The 25,237-nt window shown below is 38.1% G+C and overlaps 1 protein-coding gene across 2 annotated transcripts in view; it reads left to right on the top strand.

The window, feature by feature from the left end:
- Positions 1–25,237, top strand: part of col4a2 (collagen, type IV, alpha 2) — a 75,843-nt gene that overhangs the window by 25,319 nt on the left and 25,287 nt on the right. For both annotated transcript variants that reach the window (XM_017469389.3, XM_017469386.3), the window contains exon 4: positions 2,399–2,479. In XM_017469389.3, the coding sequence (XP_017324878.1) occupies positions 2,399–2,479 (81 nt within the window). The remainder of the gene's footprint in view (positions 1–2,398; positions 2,480–25,237) is intronic.

The following is a 25,237-nucleotide window of genomic DNA, read 5'->3' as shown; positions in this document are numbered from 1 at the left end:
GATTACTTTTTGTCAAAATAATCTGAAAGGTTAGGACTACTATAGTGGGAAACATCTGTGGAATTCCACTATCTTGTTTAACTGATTGTGATTTCTGACCCTGTGAGCTTTGGATGCTGCCTACTGCCAGACTGTCCCATGGGCCAGATTGACCTTTCGTTAATGGCTGAACACATATGCTGTTGGACCGACCTCCACAGTTTTTTTCTCTTATGCCTTTACACATGCTTTTACATTTAGAACAATAAAGTGTTCTGGAATATCATCCATCACATATTCACATGTTCACACCTGAGAAATGAGCAGATGTAAACATTTTAAGTCTCTTAAAAGAGGCACTTCAGTTATCTATAGCAGAAGTCTGTTTGGGCATGATATGACTCTGCTGGAATATTATTTATGAAATATTTATATGAATTATGTATATATTGTAAGAGCTAATGGCAGACTTGAGAGATCTTCACTCCAGTGACACAGTTACTGTTATGTAAGTTATGGGAGGAGATGTTCTGAACATGTGGCCTGTTTGATTTATGGCCTAACCAATAGTCCAACCACATGTATACACATGAGGACACTTAGTTTCACACTTTTTTTCACTTAACCCAACATTTTCCATAGGGATGAAAGAAACAGTAAATGATATTAGGTGATCATTGGTTCTGTCAGGGAAAATAGTATTGTAGAAATGGTGCAAAATGTGAATTTTGGGGGAAATGGGGGCTGGAATAGGATAGAGCACATTACCTTTGTCATCATCTGCAGTAATCAAATATTCAGCAATAAACTTAAAGTTGGTCACTTTTTTCCCCTCATTGTTTGGGTTTCCACATTGTATAACGTTTGTCCTGTGGTTTATTCTTTCAACTTTTCCATCTGATAGAACAATGTCTGTAGTCCCCCGGATATCCCACACACGTTTTTGTAAGATGACTAGTTCGCAAATGAAAATTCCGTAGATTAGATATTTTTGTGATGTCTGAGGATAGTTGCCAATAACCCCTACAAATATATTGATGCATCTGTTACAGTTACTTGCTCCACTAGGAATCGTTATATAGCAACTACTCAACTTAATTTTTGTGCATGTTTGAATATTACATTTCAAAAATAAGATTCAGGACATTACTTAGACACTTATATATCTGTTTTGTGTTTTAGAGATCTCTAAATGGAACTCTTTGTAGTGTAGACCAGATGACTCAATGTGGCCTTTGTATGTTTTACATCCAAAATCTCACGTCTACATAACAAGACAGAATTCCTTCTATTCACATTTCCACATCTTTGCACTGTAAGAATAAAAGCCACCAGTTTTCTTCTGGTCTTTTATGGAGAAACAGGAGGCACATGCTGACATGTGGATCCATGGACAGACAGGGTTAGTACAGAAGTCTGAGGAATCAGTGTGTAGGAAGAGTTGGTGCCAAGTCTTAGAATGGAGCCTCCAAGGATGTGAATGCTTGACTTATAGGTCTTGTAGAGTTTCTACGGAGTGAGTGTGAATGACTTCTTACATATAATGTATAGGGATTATCATATAACATTAACTTGTTGAAAATACATGACAGACTTAATTGATCCTACATAATTATTCAACAGGGTATACAAATACTTAATTGGTTCAAGTAATGAATGACAGCAGTCTATTTTGTAGTGTAGCATTTCAACCGAGATTACGGTTAAGGTAGGTGAGTAAGTAAATGTATGTGTTCATGAAAAAACAAGATAAATACAAGCGATCATCAAGGATCATGTTGCCATACAAAATGTAAAGAATAACTGAACTATTTGTCTACATTGCCATTCTTACCCATCGTATTGACATGGAGAGTTAATGTTTACTGTATGGCAGGGAGTTATGGTTCCTTTTTTTTTCCTGTGTGCCATAATATGAGCATTACCTGCTGTTTATGATCAGCTTATGTCAATGGTGACCCAACCAAATAGCTGTCAAATCTGCTACATTTGTGTACCAGTGACATTGAGGGTCAAATTTAGCCATAACAAACTTGGTGATTTAGGTATTTTGTGGTTGATGTTTTTTTAAGAGTAATAATATATAGAATGTGCTTTGTCATTTTTGCACATTGAATATGGCCATAAATAGACTTAGTAGTGAAATCTTACCCACAAGCTTCATTGGTGTGTGGTAAACAGTGTTTATTGACTTCAAATGGGGCAGTGGTAGATCAGTGGTCAAGACGTTAGACCACTTGTTGAAAGGTCATGAGTTCAAATCCTTGCACTGCCAAGCTGCCACTGCTGGGCCCTCAAGCAAGGCCCTTAACCCTCAACTGCTCAATAGTATAAATGAGATAAATGTAAGTCATTCTGGATAAGGGTGTCTGCCAAAATGCAGTAAACTAATGATTGTGCATTATCTTTTCTTTTCTAGGGTGGTAAGAAGCACAGTGAGATATGTGGGGGCAGAGACTGCAGTGGTGGATGTCAGTGCTATCCTGAGAAAGGTGCAAGGGTAAGTGTCTATCTGTCCAACCATCCAGTATTGGCATCTCTATTGACCTAGCCTTAGCCTAGATCATTAGGAAACAATGTGAGAGGATAATGATGATGGGGGTTTGTTTTTTAGTTTTTTTACAACACCACAAAAGGCTAAGGTTTTTTTAAGCCTTGACAGGCTTGCTTAAACTACTACGTATATTTGACCTGAAACACGTCGTTCATATAAAATCATAGAATCACTTAAATACCTATCCTTTAAGCCTCACGCGTACACACACTCTCATTTTGACCTTAAAGTTCATAGATCAGTTACATACAGCTTTTTTTGAGATTGATGTCTCGCACACCTGTCTTTGTATGTTTTCATGTTTCCAACTTTGTGGTGTGTCCAAGGTTCATAAGGTCAACTGCAAAGAAGTGTGGGAGACATTTCAAAGAAGCTGACTCTATGTTATGAGAACAAGCACATAGGAGTAGACTAAACAATATACATTAATGAAATTATGGGAGCGCAAAATTATGAGGAGGCATCAATAATAACCATTAAATGTGTGAAGTCTTTCAGCAGAATACGTTATACAGTGCCCTCCACTAATATTGGCAGCCTTGGTAAATATGAGCAAAGAAAGCTGAGAATAATTGTCTTTATTTTTTAAACTTTTGATTTTTTGTTCTAAAAATTCACAGAAATACTCTGCTCGCATGGATATCAAACAATTGCAAACACCAAAGGTTTATCAAAATAAAAATCTTTGTTAAATATAGGTGTGCAACAATTGTTGGCACCCTTTTAGTCAGTAGTTTGTGCTACTTTGCCAAGATAACAGCTCTGAGTCTTCTCCTATAATGCCTGATGCGGTTGGAGAATACATGGCAAGGGATCTGAGACCATTCCTCCACACAGAATCTCTCCAGATCCTTCACATTTCGAGGTCCATGCTGGTGGACTCTCCTCTTTAGTTCACCCCACAGGTTTTCTATGGGTTTCAAGTCAGGGGACTGGGATGGCCATGGCAGGAGCTTGATTTTGTGGTCAATAAATAATTTTTGTGTTGATTTTGATGTTTGATGTATGTTTTGGATCATTGTCCTGCTGGAAGATCCAACCACGGCCCATTTTAAGCTTTCTGGCAGAGGCAGTCAGGTTTTCATTTAATATCTGTTGATATTTGATAGAAGACACAACAAACTTTTGCAATTCTCCAGCTGTGATCCTTGGAGATTTTATGGCCACTCGAACCATCCTCTTCGCTGTGTGTTGAGAGACTATAGACACACATCGTATTCCAGGTTGATTCATAACATTTCCAGTTGACTAGAACTTCTTAGTTATTACCCTGATGGTGGAAATGGCCATTTTTAATTCTTCTGCTATTTTCTTATAGCCACTTCCCATTCTATGAAGCTCAACAACCTTTTTCCGCACATCACAGCTATATTCCTTGGTCTTATCCATTGTGATGAATGACTAAGGGAATTTGGCCTATCTGTTACCTTATATTTATACCCCTGTGACACAGGGAGTCACCGTTGAACAATTTCCTCTTCCTAATCACCCAGGTGTAGTAACAAAATGTAAAATATCAATGGGAATATACTGAAATTTTTTCCTTTATGAATTCATAGAGGTGCCAATAATTGTTTACAATTATTAATACAACTATGTTTAACAATTTTTTGTTTGCAATTGTTTGATATCAATGAGAGCAGTTTTGTAATTGTTTTTAAACAAAAGATTGAAAAGTTAAACAATAAAGACAATTTTTCACAGCCATTCTTAGCTCATATTTACCAAGCGTGCCAATATTAATGGAGGGCAAAGTTTTTTCTTCCATGGAGAATTGAGTTATGACAGAATTCAGTTATGCATAGTGAATGTTCCTTTGGTCTCGACTTCTGGGATTTTACTTAAAGGTGGACTGGAGCAAACCTAGAATTGCAAAAACATCTGACAAATATTTTCTACTGATAAAAAGAAAATCTGTAATTAAATAGTCAGGGTCACACAGCTTTGCTCATGAACTGCACTGTACTGTCACTAGAAGTATAAACTAGGTTGCATGTATGTGTACTGTTTGTACAACATAGGGGTGACCTTTTGCTTACTGTGGTGAAAGGAAGTCTTTTAAGGAGGAGTAAGGGAGAGAGAGGAAACATTCCACAGCAAACATCAGGATGCAAAGGGCCTCATGAGCATGGGTCAAGTCGTCAGCGCTATCTTTCTTCCTTGCCCTGTACCGGAAAGGGAAAGAAGGTTTGATTGTTTTTCATAGTTTGCATTGAGGGCATTCAGTTTGGCTTGCTCTGGAGGAGTTTCCCTAAATAAAATGTTTTACGTTTGTTTTATCTACCGTAAAAATGGAGTGTACAAATACAAAGGAGAAACCAGGCTTTCTGTGATGGTCTAATAGATCCATTCAGCATCCCAAAACGAAGAGGTCATGTGCTTCTCTTTTGTTTTGGCTTGTTTATTTCCCTCTTCTTTACACTGTTTAGGTATCCAGTTCCTTGTATATTTCCCAGCTTTACATAGCATCCATATTCCACCAGGCAAATCCACATCCTGCAATCTGCGTGTCTATCCATAAATACTGTCTTATGGGGAAACTGGAACCTCACAGATGTCTGGGTTCATATTACATCCCTCTTATGGTCCTTGTGATATTCGGCTGTTCAAGACTAACGTGCGGTTTTTGTACAACAGGACAGAAAGAAACTTCTAGTCATTTCAGAATGTAATTTTTCAATCCTATAGAATTTAATAGGATGAGAGCTAGATTTGCTGCCAAGATTTTATATCCATCAAATAAAGACATGTATAACAGACTCTGTCTGATACATTTTACTACATGAAATAGGAGAATCATAAAGCCAGCAGATTAAAGAGTCAAATTTTGCAAGGATTAGATGTTTTCTGGTATCTATTGGTGCAAGTAAAATATTTATTTCCCCAGTAGTCTTAACCTGTTGTATATCCTTCAGTATTCACAGTTGTTTGACAAGGCAGATTTACAAGTGCATTTAAATGATCCTTTGAGATGATTCGCATGTTCATCAGCTTGACATCTGCATTAAAACCTCTCTTAATTCCATTATCCAATGATAAATGTGAAAGTCTCCCAGAAGACAGATGACCTAAATTTGTTGACAGCAGATGTGAAATGAAGCCACAGTTTATGGAAAACAACATTAAGGCCAAACAGAGGTATTACACAGGAATTCTAAGCAAGACTGCATGATTGTTTTTGAAAAATTGTTCGTTTTATTTTATACAAGTGGGCGGCCAAATATCTTGGTCCGACCAGTGTTCGCTCACCCCCTCATTCAGCTCTGATTTGCGCTATATGTTTTCATACACGAGAGAATGACAGTGTTTGGCAAATTTCCTTCAGCAAAAAAGTCCAGATGCCAAGATGTAGCCTGTGGTTCTGTTAAACTAAATTTGGTAATGTTTTACAATGTGTTTTGTTAATTACACATTGCTACTGAGGTCTGCAAAGTGCACTTAGAAAACTTTTTTGCAGACAGATTTCAGAGCTATTTACAACAGATTAGTGGCTTTGCATAGATGAGACTCACTGAGTTCCAACTGTGAATACTGTAATGGCAGTAAATGTTATGCGTGTCATCTACAGTATTGTGCAAAAGGAAATCTCAGAAAATCTCTGAAGCAAAGATTCTTTCGTAATGATGAAATGAGAAGTATCTGTGGATCGAAAAATGTACTATAAATAGCAATAAATTTTTAAAAATTTCAAAAAGTAAATTAATATTTACTGTGACTATCAGTTTTCTTATCTACACTGTTGTGCAGACATGATGTATAAAAGAACTGTGGGCTTTGAGTTCTCCCAGATCCTTCCTGGTGTTCCTGAGAAAGTGGGAGAGACTCTCAGAACTAAACTAGAGAAGGGGCATCTTTAATGAATGATTATACATCAGTTAATTTAGACATATGCTTAGTCAGTGGTTGAGAGGTAGAAACAGACAGTAGTAAAATAAATATATTCTCTCAACAAGAGAATATCGTTATGAGGAAAAGTCTATACATGCTTTATCCACTGTGGGAAAGTGCAGTGCACAGTACTGCTGGAAAAGGAAGTGACAAACGGATGTTCAGCACAATGAATACTATCAGATCTCTTTTTGGGGGAAAAAACACACTAAGGCCTTTCTTTTTTCACCACATACATGACCAGGGTCACTTATAATTGGAACTATTTCCATAAGTAAATACATGGAGCATTCATTTGGAACTCTATAGAACGTTACATACTCCCATAACACTCCATAAGAGAATATAATATCTGACTGTGATACCACTATCTACATCTGAGAGGAAAGATCAGATAAACTTGGAGCCCTTTTTTCCGTCTCCTCATGATTATGAACACGTCAGTCCTCGTTTTCTCTTTTTGAAAGCTGACCTGTATTCTAACCCTTGGCTTGAGTGGAATATCCTCTACTGTAACTGACATTTGATAGTAGACAGTTAAGAGATGTCTATGGATGATATCCTGTTTTGGATATTGAGTTTAACAAAGTCGTTGATGTTAAAATTGAGTGACTTAGTGAGTGTCGTGAAGTCTTCTCCACTCTGTATACATTGCACAGACAGGACCAAGGAAATGTCAGGCCCACCAAAATGTTATCGATATTAGTACACATCATTTAGATAAGAAAGCAATGACAGGGAATGCTGTTATAGGAAAATAATCAATGACAGAGTGTTGCAATGACATTAATACCCCAAAATTATTCTTTTCCAATAACAGCACAGTGTTTTATTCCTCTTTTACTAAAGCAATTTGCCAATGTGCTGTGGAACATCTGGGAGACAAGTTCCTGTTGTCAATTACATTATAACAGTTGTTCCGTCACCAGCCTCTCTGTTTCTCTCTTGAAGTTAACTAGACAAAAAATTAGGTTGTTGTTATGAAACTGCAAAATGCAATGCTTTCTGGGCAGTGGTAGCTCAGTGGATATGAGTCATAGTTTGAAACCCCAGCCTTGCCAAGTTGCAACTGTTCGGCCCTTGGGCAAGGCCCATAACCCTCAACTACTCAGAAGTATAAATGAGATAACTCAAAGCCATCCCTGTGTGAGTAGTGACAATCACTTATTAGAACAAATGCTTTAATATATACCTGTATTTTGAATTAGAGCTGTTGTTACACCTTTTGGAAAGGACAACCTGAACCTGACTAGGAAATATCTTCCCTAACATTTTCTAACAGAAATGTCCCACTGGCATGAATAAATTCTTATCTGAGCTTACCTTAAACATTATTATCAGTTATATTAATCCTTCAAACCAGTATCTGTATCAGTGGCAAAATAATCATACACTCACCATCCACTAATCAGCCAGGCATGTGCAGCAGCGCAGTGAACACAATTATGCAGATAGAGGTCAAGGGCCTCTGTTAATGTTCACATCAAACATGGGGGAAAATGTGATCTCACTGAGTTTAACTGCGTCATGGTTGTTGGTGCCAGATGGGCAGGTTTGAGTATTTCAGAAACTGCTGATCTCCTGGGATCACATTTTGTGGTGGATGAGCTACAACAGCAGAAGACCTCATCAGGTTCCATTCCTGTCAGCCAAGAACAAGAATCTGAGGCTATCATGGGCACAGACTCGTTGACACTGAACAGTTGAAGACTTGGAAAAAAAAACAGGTGATTTTTTTAGTCTTTGATTGTCCAGTTTGGGTGAGTCTGTGTCCATGATAGCCTCAGATTTGTGTTCTTGACTGACAGAAGTGGAACTTGATGTAGTCTTCCGCTGTTGTAGTATCATCCACCTCAAGGTTTGCTGTGTTGTGCATTCTGAGATGCGTTTCTGCTCACCACAGTTGTAAAGAATGATTATATGGGTTATTATATCTTTCTTTCAACTTTTAAAGAAATTGACTACCTCTAGACTATCAGATTAGACATAACTGATAAAACAGTAGTTAAAGTTGCAGTGATGTGTGCTCTTAGACATCACTAGCTTGTTAAAGCTCCTAAATGGACATAAGAGATTCCTCAAGTTACAGGTATAAAAAGCTCATCAGAGGACATCCTGAATGGCATACCTTGACCTCACCACTGTACAGAAGGAAGATCTTTTATTATATGAGCATTATATGGAGATTTTGAACCTGGTTTATTCTAATACAATTCATTAAACATTTCATACACTTGTGATGTATTTGACATGAAGAATTCCCATCAGTCTTCATCACTGATGTCTTGGAATTGGTAACATTTCTGTCAGCTTCTTTTTCCCCCAAGTTACTCAGTTGAAATATCAGGGTCCCAAGATTTTCCCTTATTTCTTAATCACTGTATTTCTTATATGTTTTGGATCAAAGAACCTCTTCGCTTTCTTCCCCAACCCAGTCCTTTGAATATGCAGCTACTGCTTCCGTGTACAGCCCTTGTAAGGCCTTTCAGCATTACGTTCTTGGGTTTAAAGGACAAAAGGGGCTTTGTATGTGTGAGACAAGCACAAGACACAAGCTGTGATTAGAGATAAATAAGAAGAAAATAAAAGAACGTCCCCTTGGATATTTAGGGTGCTATAAACAGCTCTAATTTCACTTTTGGGAAGAAGACAGATAGCCTTAGATACATTAGATACTTTCATCTTGGGCAATAATATCAAGCTGGAAAATGACATGTAAACAAAACAATTAAGTACCCAAGGGCAGTTAACTTAGCAGGATAAAGCTGGCATAAATAACTACATCAAATCATTGAACTGTCATAAAAATATGTTGTAATAGAGCAGCTCAACCAAGGTGTGGATCACATGGCCTGATGTGGGAAGCTGAGTTTTATTTTATTTATTTATTTATTTTTACTACATTTACTGCATTATTGCATTATTCATTATGGTTCTAATTTCCCAAGATCCAAAATTTCTGTGTATTTGTGTACATATAATGTAATGTTTCGGAGCCAAATGATAGCTCAACAGCTCTCAAATTCCTTATTTATTCTAGTACTCTGGTACACGTGGCTAATAAAGCACAGTTCAGATTGTGTTGCGTTGGTGATTTATAAACAGTAACTGCATACATGATGCCAAAGCAATTGAATTGGGGTGAAACAATACGTAAAAGAGGTTGTTGTGTGAGCTAAATTTTGAAGTTTGGCTATCCAAGAGACTTCCAGAGAAGTAACGTGAACTCAGAACTCAAGTACAACACAGAGTATAATGCCAGAAATAAAATGCAATATGGATAAAAGGACATAACTGTACATGTTATACATAACGTGAATAAGGTAACTGTGAAGACACCAGTTTAAATGCTGTTGTGCAAACGTCTGAACATGACACCAATTTAACCCAGGTAATATTAAATAATCATTTTGTTTTTGAAAAGAATATTGATTATTCTATTAAGGTATAATTTAGATAAACATTCCCATTATTCAGACTTGGCATAATTGGCATAATTTATTTTCAACTGGCAGAAATGGAAATGTTATACATTGCCTCCAGACCAATTCATATGCCCACTCAATCTCTTCCCAAAGTAACTTTTACGTTTAGTAAATCACATTGTGGCTGAAAAGTTGATCATTTTTTAATTGCCTCTGCCCTTTATTCTGCATTCATTAAGTAGGCTTAGTAAATATTTGTTAAGCCAAAGTCGCAAGACAGGTATGTGCTATGTTGCTCATATCCTCCATAGACCCTGTTAGTTAATCAGTTTGCATTTTTTTGCAGGTGTAATCAAGTTTGCATGTGCTATTACACATGCATATCTTAAAATCTAAAATCAGATAAAAATGCAATTTGGCGATTTGTTTGATGTCCTCAATAATTTTTGCAATTTGCATAATACAGAAAACTGTTAAATTAAAATGTTTTCACCTGACTGAGATTTCCCTCAGAGCCTATAAACTATCTGCCAGTCAATGTAGTCATTAGTGTTGGTCAATATTTCACCACGCTGGTTTCCAGTGAGGCGAGAGCAACGAAGACGGACTTCAGTACGTGAAGTAAGACTAAAGTGATGAAAAGGAAAATGTGAGTCACTGCTCTCTGTAAAGTTTAGTGTAATCATCCAGAAGCATAACAGTCAAAAACATTCTGTGTGCCTCTTGATTAATCTAATCTATTTGCTGGAGCTGAGGGCTTTAAACATGTGTTCGCCTAATAGCTAGCACATTTTATGACACCAGTGTGAATTGTTTGCTCTGTCTTTAAAGAGATTTTGCATTGTTCTCTTGTTTCAAACAGTTTGAGCTTAGAGTTTACCTGAAAGATTTCAATCATGGATATCAAAGGCAGATTTTGTGATTTTTAAAAGTGATCTATAATGATATATATATTTATTTTTTAAAAATAAACAAACAAATAAAAAGTTAAGTGGATCTTTTTAAGTTTCTTTGCTTAACACTACTGGCATTTTGTTGGAGGAGTATGTTTTAAAGCTGTCAAGGACTGTCAACTGAAATCAAAGGAGAATTTATGCATCGTAGCCACATCCGATTTCTTTCATTCTCTCTCTTTCTCTAGCAGCCATACTAATTCACATCTGGACAGGAAGCAGTGGCTACTTGTCTTTATCGTGACATCATAGTCATAATGCATGTTTTTCTATATTTCCCGACAGCTCTGACAAGTTTCACCCAGGGATCCCATATGATTTCACTCAGTCTTATTTAATGAATGAGATACTACAAAAGATGTTACTTATAGTTCCATGAATTATCCCAACAGGAATCAAGCAGTGAGAGTTTGTACGTCCTGTTAAACCCACTCAGCTCTGAAAATCCATTCGTTATTATTACATTCATTAGTGCGTCCATCCATCCATCCATCTTCTATACCGCTTATCCTTCTTCAGGGTCACAGGGAAACCTGGAGTCTATCCCAGGGAGCATGGGGCACAAGGCAGGGTACACCATGGACAGGGTGCCAATCCATCGCAGGGCACAATCACATACACACTCACACACCCATTCATACACTACGGACACTTTGGACACACCAATCAGCCTACCATGCATGTTTTTGGACTGGGGGAGGAAAAAGGAGTATGTGGAGGAAACCCCCGCAGCACGGGGAGAACATGCAAACTCTGCACATACAGGGCCACGGTGGGAATCGAACCCCCGACCCTGGAGGTGTGAGGCGAACATGCTAACCATCATTAGTGCGTACATATAGTTATTTCAAATATATTAAAACTCAAACATTTCTCAGAGCCCCTTGCTCCTACACGCCTTAAACACTATATCCTCATTCACTCTTGATTTTATCTCATATTATACTCACCCCTGCCACATGTTTTTATCCATTCTTTAAGATTGCTGTTTTACGTTTTTGTAGTCCTATTAAATAGTTCAGTTGTGTTAAAAAACGTACAAAAAACGCCTGGTTCACCATAACTAAACCATATGTTTCCCATTACATCCTTGCAGTGCTCTCTAGAGCTAGCCCTGAGCCAATTTCACTCAAATCACATTTATGCAGGGGCCTTAGTGGAACATCCATTTTCTGACAAGCGCAAATTTTCTGGATGAAGGATTGAAGTGACTAGGTAATTTGTGTGCTGCTGTTCCTGATTTGAAACAGTGTGTTAAACCGTATTGGTGACAGACAGAACAATATTTGATCTCAATTCAAGTGTGCAAGCCTTAGTGATTTACATCAGAAAGCACATCCTGGCAGACATTAGTTTGCCTACATTTGGATCCATGCCCAGATTGTTGAATTAGTCTGCTAATGCACCGAGGCTTTAGAACAGCTGGACTGGGAGAAGGTATCAGAAAGTGAGAGTTTCTGCGCACAGAACAAGATCTAACTTTGGTGGGTTTTGAATTGCGATGCAGTCTTAAAGATCTTGTTTTCAAGTCTTCTTTTTAAAAAGGGAATGCAGATTTTCCGTTTATGTTAGGATATGAGATAATGGGATCAGTAAAGTCAGTGATTAGTTCGTCTGTGTAGTTTTTCAGCATCATATTGTAATCCCCCGCTGTTATTGTCATTCACACCGCAGCTGGGCCGTATCTACTCTCTGTGCAGCCAATCCATTCCTTAATTCTGAAGCAACTACACAGGTGGCTGGCCCTAAAGACGTCTGGGATACTGGAGGCCCAAGCCAGGACACAAACATTCAGCTTCACACATATGCATGTAAACACATAATCCCATACACAGACTTTCAAGCTTAGATCAGCTCCACCCACTTTCTCATTTTTTCACAGGACATTCCTCTTTAGATAATCAATTTTAACTTTACTAACACGAATGGTGTGGATTGAAATGCTTGTTAGACAGTATGTGCATGAGTAGATATAAGAGCTTTAGCTTTTATAGGTCTGAGCATGCTCATCCTTGTCAGCAGTCTGAGGCACATGGTTTTGCACGTGTGGTAGACTAATTATGGCCAAGTCTAAACATAATAAGAGCAGCATAAACACCAGCTCACAGTGTAGAGGATCCATGCCCTGGAGAGCAAAATAATTCAGCCTCAAAGGCCAAGCAAAAAGGCAGTGCAATGTTGAAAAATGAGCTGTGCGTGAACATTGTCTACTCTGCCCTTCTACTCCACCGTTCAAAAAGGCTTCACTGCCATGACTATATTCAGTAATGGGAGTGGGTACTGTGTGCGTGTTGTCCCTGTGCTTCGGGGGTTTCCTCCAAGTACTCTGGTTTCCTCCCCTAGTCCAAAGACATGCATTGTAGGCCGATTGGCATTTCCAAAAATTGTGCCCTGCGATGGGTTGGCACTCTATCCAGGGTGTCCCCCTCCTTGTGCCCAGAGTTCCCTGGCATAGGCTCCAGACTCCCCCGCATCCCTGTGTAGGATAAGCATTATGGAAATGGATGGATTTAATACATATAAACATATAATAATACATATACATATAATACATATAAAATCCCAGTGTTCCTGGGATAGGCTCAAGATCCACCATGACCATGGATAAAGCTATTACCAAAGATTCATGAACAAATACATAAGGATTTGCAGATGACTGTATTAGAAATCTTAAGATTTATTCATAAAATGTTATAAAAGATAAAATGTTATGTTTTGGTCAGAAAATATTTGTGGGGGTTTTTTTGTGGGTTGCAGGTTTTCACCACACAAAATCACTACAGAGAACATGTACGCATGTCTCATCCAACTTTTAGATCATAGGATTGTTAGTACATCCAGAAATTGTACCAAAATCAAACCCAGCCTTTTATAAAAGTAGCCCCCTGTGAACAGTTTGTGAGCAGATGAGTGGGTGTTCAGTCATATGTTTTTCATTGTTATCTGTGTTGATCCTGCAAAAATGTTTAAATATTCTGGAACAACTGTACATTTGCCACCCTCACTGGAATTGCCCATGGCCCTGTCCTGTGAGGATGTTGATTTAAAAGTGTCAGGTCCAAGAAAAAAAAAAGAAACTCATTTTCACCATCTTTTGATAGGAAAATATGTATTTAAAAAATAGGAAGTAATGGTGTAGTGGTGTAAGTGCTACACAATTCTCAGAAGGAAGACATTAGAAGACACCCACAATGTTGTCTGCAATCCTCTTCTCTCTCCTCATTTTTCCTGTTTAGAGTCAAGACTTCCCAAATGAGAGATATCCGTTACTGAATGAATAAATCAAAGCATGACTGTTACTCTTCTCCCTTTGCCTATCCTGTACCCTGTAAATAGTTCATTTGGAATAAACAGCACGTATAAGGAAATAGTTTGGGGGATGTTTGGTGCATCTGTGTGAGAGAAACCCCCCTCCACACTGCAAATGTATTTGGATTGTCACATTTCCCAAAGAGCAGACATATTTTATGGAAAAAATCAGTCACAGACTAAATAAAAAGAGTGCCTGTGAGAGGAGGGTAAAACCAAATGTAGTCCCTCAAATGGGTTTCCTCTAAAAATACCGCTTGCAGATGTGAAACGTTCTTCTGCTCCAAGTGATCCTATGGTGTTTATGCTTATGTAGTTATCTATATGCTAAGGATCCATGTAAATACGACCCTACATCAAAGGCTTTGCACACAGGTACAAAATTCCCAGATATGTATTAAAGAAAGCATTTATTGAGAAGCTTAGACAGACATTTCGTCTTTTCTGTAATAGATTTCATTTTATGTGTGTGTGTGTGTGTGTGTGTGTGTGTGTGTATATATATATATATATATATATATATATATATATATATTTTTTTTTTTTTTCTGAATTAGAAGCACCAGGATCAGTCACGTTTCTCACATCCAGCCATTCCATATCAACTTTTGCATCATATCCATGTAGAGATATGGGAACCAACTGACTGTTGAGCTTCGAATTGAATCTGAACCAATGGGACTTTCTAAACATCTACACTGATACACTGACCCCTGGGCTCCAGGCCCAAAACTGTTTCGATATATGTTTGGTTTTAAATGGTAAAGGTCAGCTTTTGGAGCACATTTCCCATAATTTTATGTTATGAAGTTTTTCCTAATGTTACCCATGAGAGATCAAGTACTCAAACTAAATTCAGATTCAAACTGTATGTTTTATACTGACATTGTTTAAGATTTCTGTCCAAAATCAAATTACTGTAGTTCATATGGTCAGTAGGGGGGAGAAAACATACAAAAATGAAACAGCTGTAGTTTTACCGGTAGATAGTCATTTCCAAATGTCTCCTGTCACAATGTATAGCATTAGGCAGCTCCTGATATGGATATCCTGATTGTTTTAAAATGCTTTGGAAACTGTGATGACCTGAACAGGGTTGAATGTGACTGTATATGGGGGGGTTTTTTGTGTGCGTCTGAGTCTCTGCTTGTCTGTTAGCATGGGCACTGACGTTCTCTTCACACATACTTGCAGCTCTGGACTTCCTCACACGCCATTTCTCCTTCTTCTTCTATTGCTGTCTTGCTTTTTGTCTCTGTGGCTCTGTGTTTATTGGCACCCAGTGGGGCTCTGAACAAACCGAAGCTGTAGTTTACCATTTAAAGACAAAGACGAGGAGCTGGACAGCTTTCAGGACATTCTCTTGGCCAAAACTCATTATAGGCAAATGAGCACAGGATGTCTACTGGTTCGGTTATTTGTAGTACTTGTAGCTTCTGTGTGTGTGCCAAATTCTGGATATTTTCTAACCTAAATTACATTTCCAGTCAATAACCTAATGCTTGACACTTTTCTTTAATAGCGAATTTACTGTAGCCAGTACAAATTTGGAAAAGTACTTGCACTGGTATCTGCTAAGATAGTCATGACATTTCTTACATTTCTTACATTGAATGACATTGTTGCGTGTTGTTTGCTTCACATGACCCTTGACTCGCGGTCATTGCTGTGTCTCATAAGACAGGAGCAAGGTTATTATCTGAAGAATGTAAAGGCCACATTAGGGTCAAGCAAATGCCAGACTAATGGAGACTTTTAGATAAGAATGTCACATATTTCTTTCGTTTACCACACAACAGTTTTGTAAACGATTCAATTCCATAATGCGTTACATAATTGGCAATTACTTAATGATCATGTAGGGGTGGTCTAAGGGTTTCTTTATGATTGTGGTCCATTATCCCCTCTTCAAGAGATTAACTCTCTGTATCTGTAGTCTATTTTTTCAGTCCTTAAGTTTAGAGCACAGGCTCCCAATCCTGGTGCTGGACTACATTCTGTCCGGCACATTTAAGTGTTTCCTTTTTCCAAACACACCCACTTTAACTCACTTAATTTAAGTTAATTAGCTGGTTAGTTCCAAAAATGTTGCAACTAGTTTATTATTTCTCATGAAATGGTAGAATGCAAGCTGCTGTGCTCACACTGGGCTGTGTGTATACTTGAGATAATGAGTATTAAGGAGTTAATATAGAAATTGTGCATATCTGTATTTAGATCTCATTGGGAAATAACTACATGTACACACAGAACTTTAGTACTGCTTGGACGCTGTTTGCATTTGTGCTTCGGAGTTTGACAAAAAAACAACTGATTTGCAAATCTAACTTCAAACTTAAGCCTTTTTGTTTGCGTGACAACAACATGCCACTGTCTAACCATTGTTATAACCCCTAGACCATCCGTGTGTCGGACAATGTAAATATTGTGGGGTCCAAAAGCCTCAGAGCACTAGAGAAAATACTTCTATTTTGCATTATTTTCTAATTTAATACAGCCGTTTTTATTACAAATGATGTTACTAACAACAACTTGAGTGACATGTAGAATCTTTGAAATATGTACATGAATTTCTGCATTTCTTAGCATTTGGTATACTCCCTTTTTGCTTTAGTGACAGTGTGCACTCGAGCTGGCTCATGTTTATGGCCCACAAGTCTGTGCAAAAACGTATGACTCATTTTAGATCAAACCCAACGGAGTATCATCTAAACACAAGCTTCAATAGAAGAGGCTAGTCCTCTGACCTTTTGTACAAAGCAATTGTCAATATGTTCAATATCACACATTTGCTTAGAATTAAATAGGGACCTAGAAATAGTGCATTTGATATGAATATATATGTAATTATATGTGTATGTGTGTGTAGCATTTCTGATTGCATTTCTGAGCCTTTATATACGTTATATAAAATCGACACTTGGATCCTACCTTTCTCAGACTGTGCAGTGTGTCAGTGTGTGTCAGTTACAGATAGCTGCTAGTTTTCATTATTAAAAGCAGATTGAAAAGCAGATTTCTTTATAGTTATAAATTAGTTCGATTTGTATTTACCATTCATTGGTTCTTATAAAAGTGTGACACAAACTGCTGACCCCCAAGCTTTTTCCCTGGTTCTAAACCATCAATTTATAAATGAACATTTAATGTCTTAACTGTACAAGCTTAGAAAGTTTGGAACGGTCCTTCAGTTTGTATGCCTCCAGTGAGAAGACTTTCAGAAAGCTAGAACCGTTCACTATCTAAAGAACCCTTGAAAACCCCTTTACTAAGGGCATATACATATCTGTGGTTTAGTGGATGTAATCATCTCAGATTGTTCTAGATTGTTGTCTTTTGATGTTTTACTTGGATAGCCAGCATGTCTATCAGCATTTCATCATCTTAACGCACACTACCTGCACTACTTACGTGACTCCTTCCCCACACACCACTAACGCTTTGTGCAATTCATATAATCGAAAACAATATACATTAAATAAATTTACAGTCCAGATGCTAAACAATTGAGAAGGTTACTCTTTTTTTTGCTCTCTCTCTCCCTCTCTCTCTATCTCTCTCCATTTTTTCCCCTTCAGTTTCCCACGCCAATACCGTGGTGTTCTGGGACAGCATGTGTATGTGGGTGGGGGCGTAAGGAACATACAGACCAGCTTTGGGGTTTTATGCAGCTCGTATGACTAATAGAATCCGGGACTAAGGCACATAACACTACTACTTGGATCTCTGCCCTGGAACAGACTAACACTCTCACACATGTGTGGCAGGAAGACCTGGAATTTGCATGGATCCCGTGGAATAGCCTGTTCTTCACATTGCTGGAATGCACATTGACGTGTTACATCTGCTGCACTGGGATGAAGTGTACATAGGGAAGCTCACTAGAGATTGATTAGTTCTAGCTTAATTAAGTCAAATCAGATTTTATGATTGTGCAGAATGAATGGAAGTCTGTTTAACACTGGTCCGTGACATGCTCCTGTGCATTTACTGTACAACTGAACAACTCAAAGAAAACATAGTGAGTTTCGCTGACACTTTAATTTGAATGCACAATTTATAAGCAAGTAATGCATACATTACAAAAATGACCGATTAGTTATTGATTAGTTAATTAATTAATAGCTATTCTATAAAGTATAAAATACATTTTATATAATGTATTATTATTTAGGTATCAGATTCATTCAGAGGAAACCCATGAGGACATGCGGAGAACACGCAAAACGCCGGACAAACAGTAACCTGAGCTCAGGATCAAGGTGTCAAATCAAATGATTTATAATGAAAGTTTCAGTAAATTAATAATAGTACTTTATAAAAAAAAAAAAAACATTTTCTTTATTTAATGACAATTTTATTTTGAATTTACTGTTAAATGATTTCCTAAAGCAGCAGGCATTGACTCTGTAAAGAGCCAACTAAACGTAAATTGACTAAGCACACATTGTCTACTTAAAGTACAAATTACACAAAAGTGCAGATGATCATGGGCATAGATTTGGCTTGAACATTGGGTGGGTTGAAGTGTAAATGGCTATGCTTCCCGATATTCTTAATTAAATTGTTAAAAAGTAAATAAATAAATTGAAAAATATATCTGTTATATCTGCAGTGTCATTACATAATTATCCTCTGCTTATCTATCTTTCTATCTATATACCCATCCATCCATCCATCCATCTATCTGTCTATCTGTCTAATCTATCGTCCACAAGCTGTCATGGATATCCCGGAGGCTACTGTGGACTACAGCTGCCAGCAGCCACTGCACTACATCATGGTCACATGACCACCTGCACCTGAATCACATGTTTTTGGCTACCTTGTTATATTGATAGTTATAGCTAAATTGCAATTAATTACCCTCCACTAATATTGGCACCCTTGGTAAATATGAGCAAAGAAGGCTGTGAAAAATTGTTTTTATTGTTTATCCTTTATCTTATCTTATCTTATTGCCTGGATACTACACTGATCATTCATACATCAGTTGAAGTTACCAGATGGTTTATTACTATTACTGTGTGTCATCACCATTCCTAACTATTACCATTAGCCTCCTCCTACACACCCCAGATTCCTTCCTGAGACCTGCAATGCTGCCTTTTTATTCTTTTTTTTTTTTCCTGAGACAAATTCCAGGTGAATTATGTAATGGAAGAAGAGTTGAGAGAATGCTGCTTTCTGGTAGCATACAGTGAAAAGGGTGATCTAATCAAACTGGATGTAAAAGCAAGATAAAGAAATTAAAGGGATCAGCAGGTAATGAGAAAAAAAGGGAACGTGGTTGAAAGAGAAGCCAGATGAGGTCACAGAGGTGAGATGGTGAAAAGCAGGAGATTTATGAGAAGAGGAAAGAACAGCATGAGACTTAGAAAGAGAGTGAATGGAACAGGAAATGGCCTGTGGTTGTTTTGCTCATTTCTCTGAATTTGAGAGCACTGAGAGTTTAACCATACCATGATGATGTATGCTGTATACTTACAGCCTTTCACCAGCCTGTGAGTTGAATAATCACCTCATCATACACCCCTTTAAGCATTTTTGTTAGCATTTTCTAGAGGGATTGTAAGTGCCATACAGTAGCCTACTCCCTTCCGTTGCTTTTGTGATTAATTTGGGCTCTTTCTTTGCTTCCCTGCTGATTCCACAGGGACTGGACATTCCGTTATCCATGTGTCACGTTCATAATATTCTTTCTCCCCACATCCTCTCTGTCCATGTCCTCTTTAGCTTGGGTCAAGATCACTCCTCACGTGCCTGTATTTCAGATGGACATCTGCAACAGTGAATCCCCATTACCAAAGTACAGAAATTGAAAAAGACCTTAACCGCTTTCTGTTTCTCTTTTTTGGAATGCCCTCTTTGTGTTTAAACGGACTGGACATGTCAGGTCCGCACACGTGCGCATACTCATTGTGTAAAACATCACGAAAAATGTCAAACTTCAAAATACTTCAAGCAGATCGTAGGCAAGCTAGTGGATTTTTATTTTTAAATCAGTAAACACTTAAAAGTCATTAGACTCAAACAAACTGTATGTAGAACGTCAAATACAGTTAAAAATCGCTAACGTAAGTAATCATTTAAGAGCTACAGCAACGATAACAAGCTCCTTACATTTGTAGCCAGAAGTAGGGTGAAAGTTGATCCCCCTTTTTTTCGAGCTGAGAGGCTTCGACGTCATTTATAGTAAGGGAACATAGTGAGCATAGATGCTTCCGGTGCATTGTGGGATTTTTTTTTTTGAAAGTGAAGGATTTTCTGATTGACACAGCCCTTAAAATGGCCGACTCCCTGATCAGTGCCCTGAGTACTGAACTAGGGAGCTGGTTGAGACACGTCCTCACTAACTCCTCCTGTCAGGTTTCAGATCTAGAAATATCTGTGATTTATATACATCATCGGTCTGAGACCTTTTCACTTGAGCATGTGTGTGTAGTGTACAGGTTGCCAAGAATTTGAAGCTGGCTTGAGCACTACAGCTGTACCTGCTTTCTATATCGTCCACTTCAATAGGTGCCTTATTTACTTATGAAAATGTACAGCTTATTTACACATTATGTCATAATGACACAGCATATCCAATTTATCGAGCATGACTGGCTCATACATATAGACATATGTCCCACAGAACTAGTCTCATGATAGACTTTTTGATTGTAGAGTCCATTTTTGACACTTGATTGGACTTGACACATTGAATGTTTGAGAAATGTGTCATTTATATGTATGTATAGTATGTATAGTATGAGCATTTTTATTTGTCTGTGTGCAGGTGATCTTAGCTATTACCTGTTAGAGTTAATTTGCTGTGAGGGTGTGATTCAATTTGTGCTTGTTTAAAATGGCAGAACGGTAACACACAAGAAAATAAACTTTACAACTCACGTATTAATATGCCATTCGTCTTTTAGTTTATTTCATGTAGAACCTCTCTTGGGTTATGTCTTTTCTTTTGCTGTTTTACTCACCCGCTCTGTCTCTGGCTCAAACTAACATGTTCACGCTTCACGTTAAACATTATTATTTTTCTTCTTCGTTTTTCTTCTCTCTCATGCTTCTTTTGCAGTCTGTGTTGCGACTAACATGGGAGCAATTATAAAGCCTCGTTGCACTTTTCTCTGCCTCTTTTTCTTGGATGAGGGTTTGAAGTCTACCGCATCTGATAGAGTTGATAGTAGGCCACATGGTCTGGGCTGTTCTCTCCCACAAAGAAAGTAGACAGAAATACAACATGGAATGAACTCTGGGGGCCTGCACATGAGTGACATAATAGCAAGATTCCCCTTTTTTATACAGCTAATATCACTAGTAGACTTGCACATAGAAAACGAATTTTAAATGAAAGGATTGATATCCCACTCTGCAAAATTCGGAACTCTTTTATTATTAATATTTTAACGTGCACTCTTTGCCCATTTTGTTATTGTGATAAACTATAAAAACTTAAAACATTAAATGTCTTGTTGCTGTTAGTTAGTGGTTAGAACATTTGCCTCACACCTCCAGGGTTGGGGGTTCAATTCCTGTCTCTGCCTTGTGTGCGTGGAGTTTGCACATTCTCCCCGTGCTTTTGAGGTTTACACCAGGTACTCCGGTTTCCTGCCCCCATTCAAAGATATGCTATGTAGGCTGATTGGCATCTCTAAATTGTCCGTAGCATGTGAATGGGTGTGTGAGTGTGTGTGTGATTGTGCCCTGCAGTGGGATGGTACCCCATCCAGGGAGTCCCCCGCCTTGTGCCCCAAGTCCCCTGAGTTGGATAAGCGGTACAAAAAATGGATGGATGGATTCGCTCCCATATGTATACAGATTTCTGCTCTCAACTGTACACACTCTGTACTGTACACATGAAGTGCATGTGTGTGTACAGGGAGAGGAAGAGAGAATGGTGTGTGTGTGTGTGTGTGTGTAACTCTAATTGCACCGTGGTATAGCGGAATGTGAACAAAAGTCTCGTTGCATGGTTTACTGTGGTTCACACATTGACATCAGAGCAGATATCACTGGCAGACATTAAAGGGGAAAGGGGTGGGGAGACTTTTGTCTCAGGTAAGAGAAAATGCTTAACATTTTCCTTGAATAATAGACTTCCATGATTCAACAAGCCAATGTTTTTATCTGGTACAACCCTTACTGCACACAAGCAGACGATATCTACATATAAGGCACATGATCTAGTGGTAAAGCCCATATAAAAAGTTTGTTAGGTGCATCGGAGATATGGATCTACAAAGAATCAGGGCCTCGTGTTTGGGCTTCATTTCTCGCTAGATGCTTTTATACTAATAAGCATGATGCATGTCCACATCTATGAGAAAAGGCAGTCATAACATCACGGGCTTTGAAAGCTCTCCAGGTCTCCATTTGTGATGATTCACACCACAGTTCCTGCTGGAAAATCCGTGTTACTACTCGCATAGTGAGAAAACCTCGAATCCTGTTGTTTGTGTGAGCAAATGGAGAAGTGCCAGTGGTTTAACAGAACACCTGTCTCAGTGCGTGACATGCAGTGGTAGGTTAACAATAGCTACCTGTCAAAACCAACATCCTAGCACTCTTCGTTTGAGCTGTATTTATTAAACCACAGTCCTTTTTATTTTAAACATGGCAAATTGTGGTTCCCTTCCAACTGAATTTCGACGTCGCATTTAGCATAACACTATGCGAAGCGCCTCTCGTGCATGACCAGTATCTAAAGCTTGTTTAAAATCATGCCTATTTATAGGCCTGCCATGATCAGGTGACACGGCAATTAAGCGCGTCGCGTGATATAAATATGTCACCTGTGAACCGCGCCATCAGCTTTTATTATCTTCAGCGAAAGACTGCATGTCAGTTGTTTGTGTAAAGAAACAAAAAGACGCTTCACTTCCTCGCTATCTTTTCTCAAAATCTCAGAACTTTTCTATCCCTTTAAAAAAAAAAGAGAAGGAAAAAAAAGGAATGAGTGAGAGAGAAAAATATGAGTGAGAGAATTGAGGAAGTGTACATGCATAACCCAGACGTTTTTAGTCATGTCAGATATTACATAAGTGATACTGACTAGAGCGAACATAAACATTTTTAAGAAGCGATTAGAACTTTAAAGCTCTAACCGATCACCCAATTTTACCCAAATGCATACATGCTATGTATCTCTTCTTTGTTGTTTCCTTAATCCTAACAAAAATATCCAACGTACTTTCAAGTACGGCACTCACTATAGCCCACTGAAATATGGGTAGCAATTTAAGCACAACACATTTTCCATGTCACCAATTATGATGAAGTGGTTGTAAAATATTAAGCCGCCTTTCCTTGGGAAAACCGTTGTTTTTACATCTATTTATGGTTGTTTTGGTAGATTTGTTGCAACTTTTGCCCTATAGGGAACAGCTTCTGTTATTTTGGACATGATCCAGACCTCCTGGTCAGAACCCCCCAGAGTGGCAAAATATTGTTCTCCCTGGGATTCTGTTATTCATCAATCCAAATGACTTAGAACATTTGTAATCTCGAATGCTAAAAAATGACTTCAGAATTAAAGTGTCCAATTATTGATGTAATCTGTTTATACCCTAGCTCTCTGAATTTCTTGCAGTTGCTTTGTGTTCTGGTATGTGAGCTACAGAAGGATCTGTGGTTTAAATCTAAAGTAAGTTCTCACAGAATCTCACACGTTTTTTTTCTAAATCAGCTATTTCTTGGCATTCCCTCAGTGACCCGCATATGACTACACTATTTCCCATGATTCTTATTCAGTGAAGTGAGTGACCCCCTCAATACAGAATCAGTCTCCTGCCTGTTTAGCTTAGTAATTGCAGTGAAGCATTTGTATAAACACACGGTCATGGTAAACAGGTAAACTGAGGTGTGGACATTGACTTGATCCAAAGCTGTGCATTCTTGTGAATGAACATCATTCCAGGTAATGTATTCAGCCCTTGGCACCTCACTTACAGTGTATGTGCACACTGCATAGTCAGAGTGATAAGTACATCATGTATATCAGTGGTGTTCAAAGTGGGGCCTGCGCCCGGGGGCCTCAACAATTTGGTGTGAAAAATAAATTCTCACTCTCAGACAACCACACACACACACACACACACACACACACACACAATCAATTCCTAATGTAATGTAATGTAAAGATGTAAAATGTAATTATTAATTTAAAAAAAAGGGGGGGATATATTCAGAAGTCTGTATTTTTAATGTGTTTTAAAGACATCTTGCAAAAGTCAAATGTTAATGCCATTTGGGGGGCCTTGCCCTGGAAAAGCTTGGGAACCCCTGATGTATATAACATCATACTGCTCCCTACTCTGTAAAACCTGAGAGAGGAATTTGTGATGTGGTAGAGAACATTCTTCCATGTTATTAATAACAGTAATAGTGGAAAGATCATTTTTTTTGGATAGGTTATAAGTCAGCTTTCATAAAAGAGAGTATATAAAACAATGAACTGAATAAAAAACCATGAAATTTTACAGTATGTAACAGTAGCGTGGTCCTATAAGTAACATACAGTGCACGTGGCATAACAAGAGCGTTTCAAATAAGTGGCCAAAAGGTATTGGGAAGTCTGAGATTTTATGTCAGATGTATAGTGCAAACAAAACAAGTACTGCAAGTAGTGATAAAGAGGTACATGGATATTAATTAGTATAAGCAAATAAAGCAAAATTTACAAGGATAGTTATAAAGAAAATGCATTATACGTTCTGTGGGTATAAGATGTTGCAAAACCTATAGCTTTCATTGATGACTTTTTTGTATTATATAATGAATATAAAATGGTTTATAGAATGTTTTACTTTTAATTCAAAGGTATATTTGTGGTATTTCCATTGTCAAAAGACAATGCTGCCCCCAGAACTCTTCTTTATAACCCCATACCTTTTATCACACAGAACTGTTTGTTCCCTTGGCCTTAACTACAGCTCTAATCATTCTCTGTGTGCCCATATTCTAGCAGGAGGAGATGTAGACTGTGCTTCAAGTGTGTATTTGAGATAGCAGCTTTGGCTATCAGTGCAGATGTCAGTGAAGTGGGCTATTTCAGCTCCATCACACAGCACAATGCACCCTTGAACACACAGATTCCGCTACAGACCTGTGTGCACCAAAGATTCTTTAAA

This window comes from Ictalurus punctatus, chromosome 6, assembly GCF_001660625.3.
Source record: "Ictalurus punctatus breed USDA103 chromosome 6, Coco_2.0, whole genome shotgun sequence".
Taxonomy (NCBI): domain Eukaryota; kingdom Metazoa; phylum Chordata; class Actinopteri; order Siluriformes; family Ictaluridae; genus Ictalurus; species Ictalurus punctatus.
This window is presented reverse-complemented; position numbering and strand designations above follow the sequence as displayed.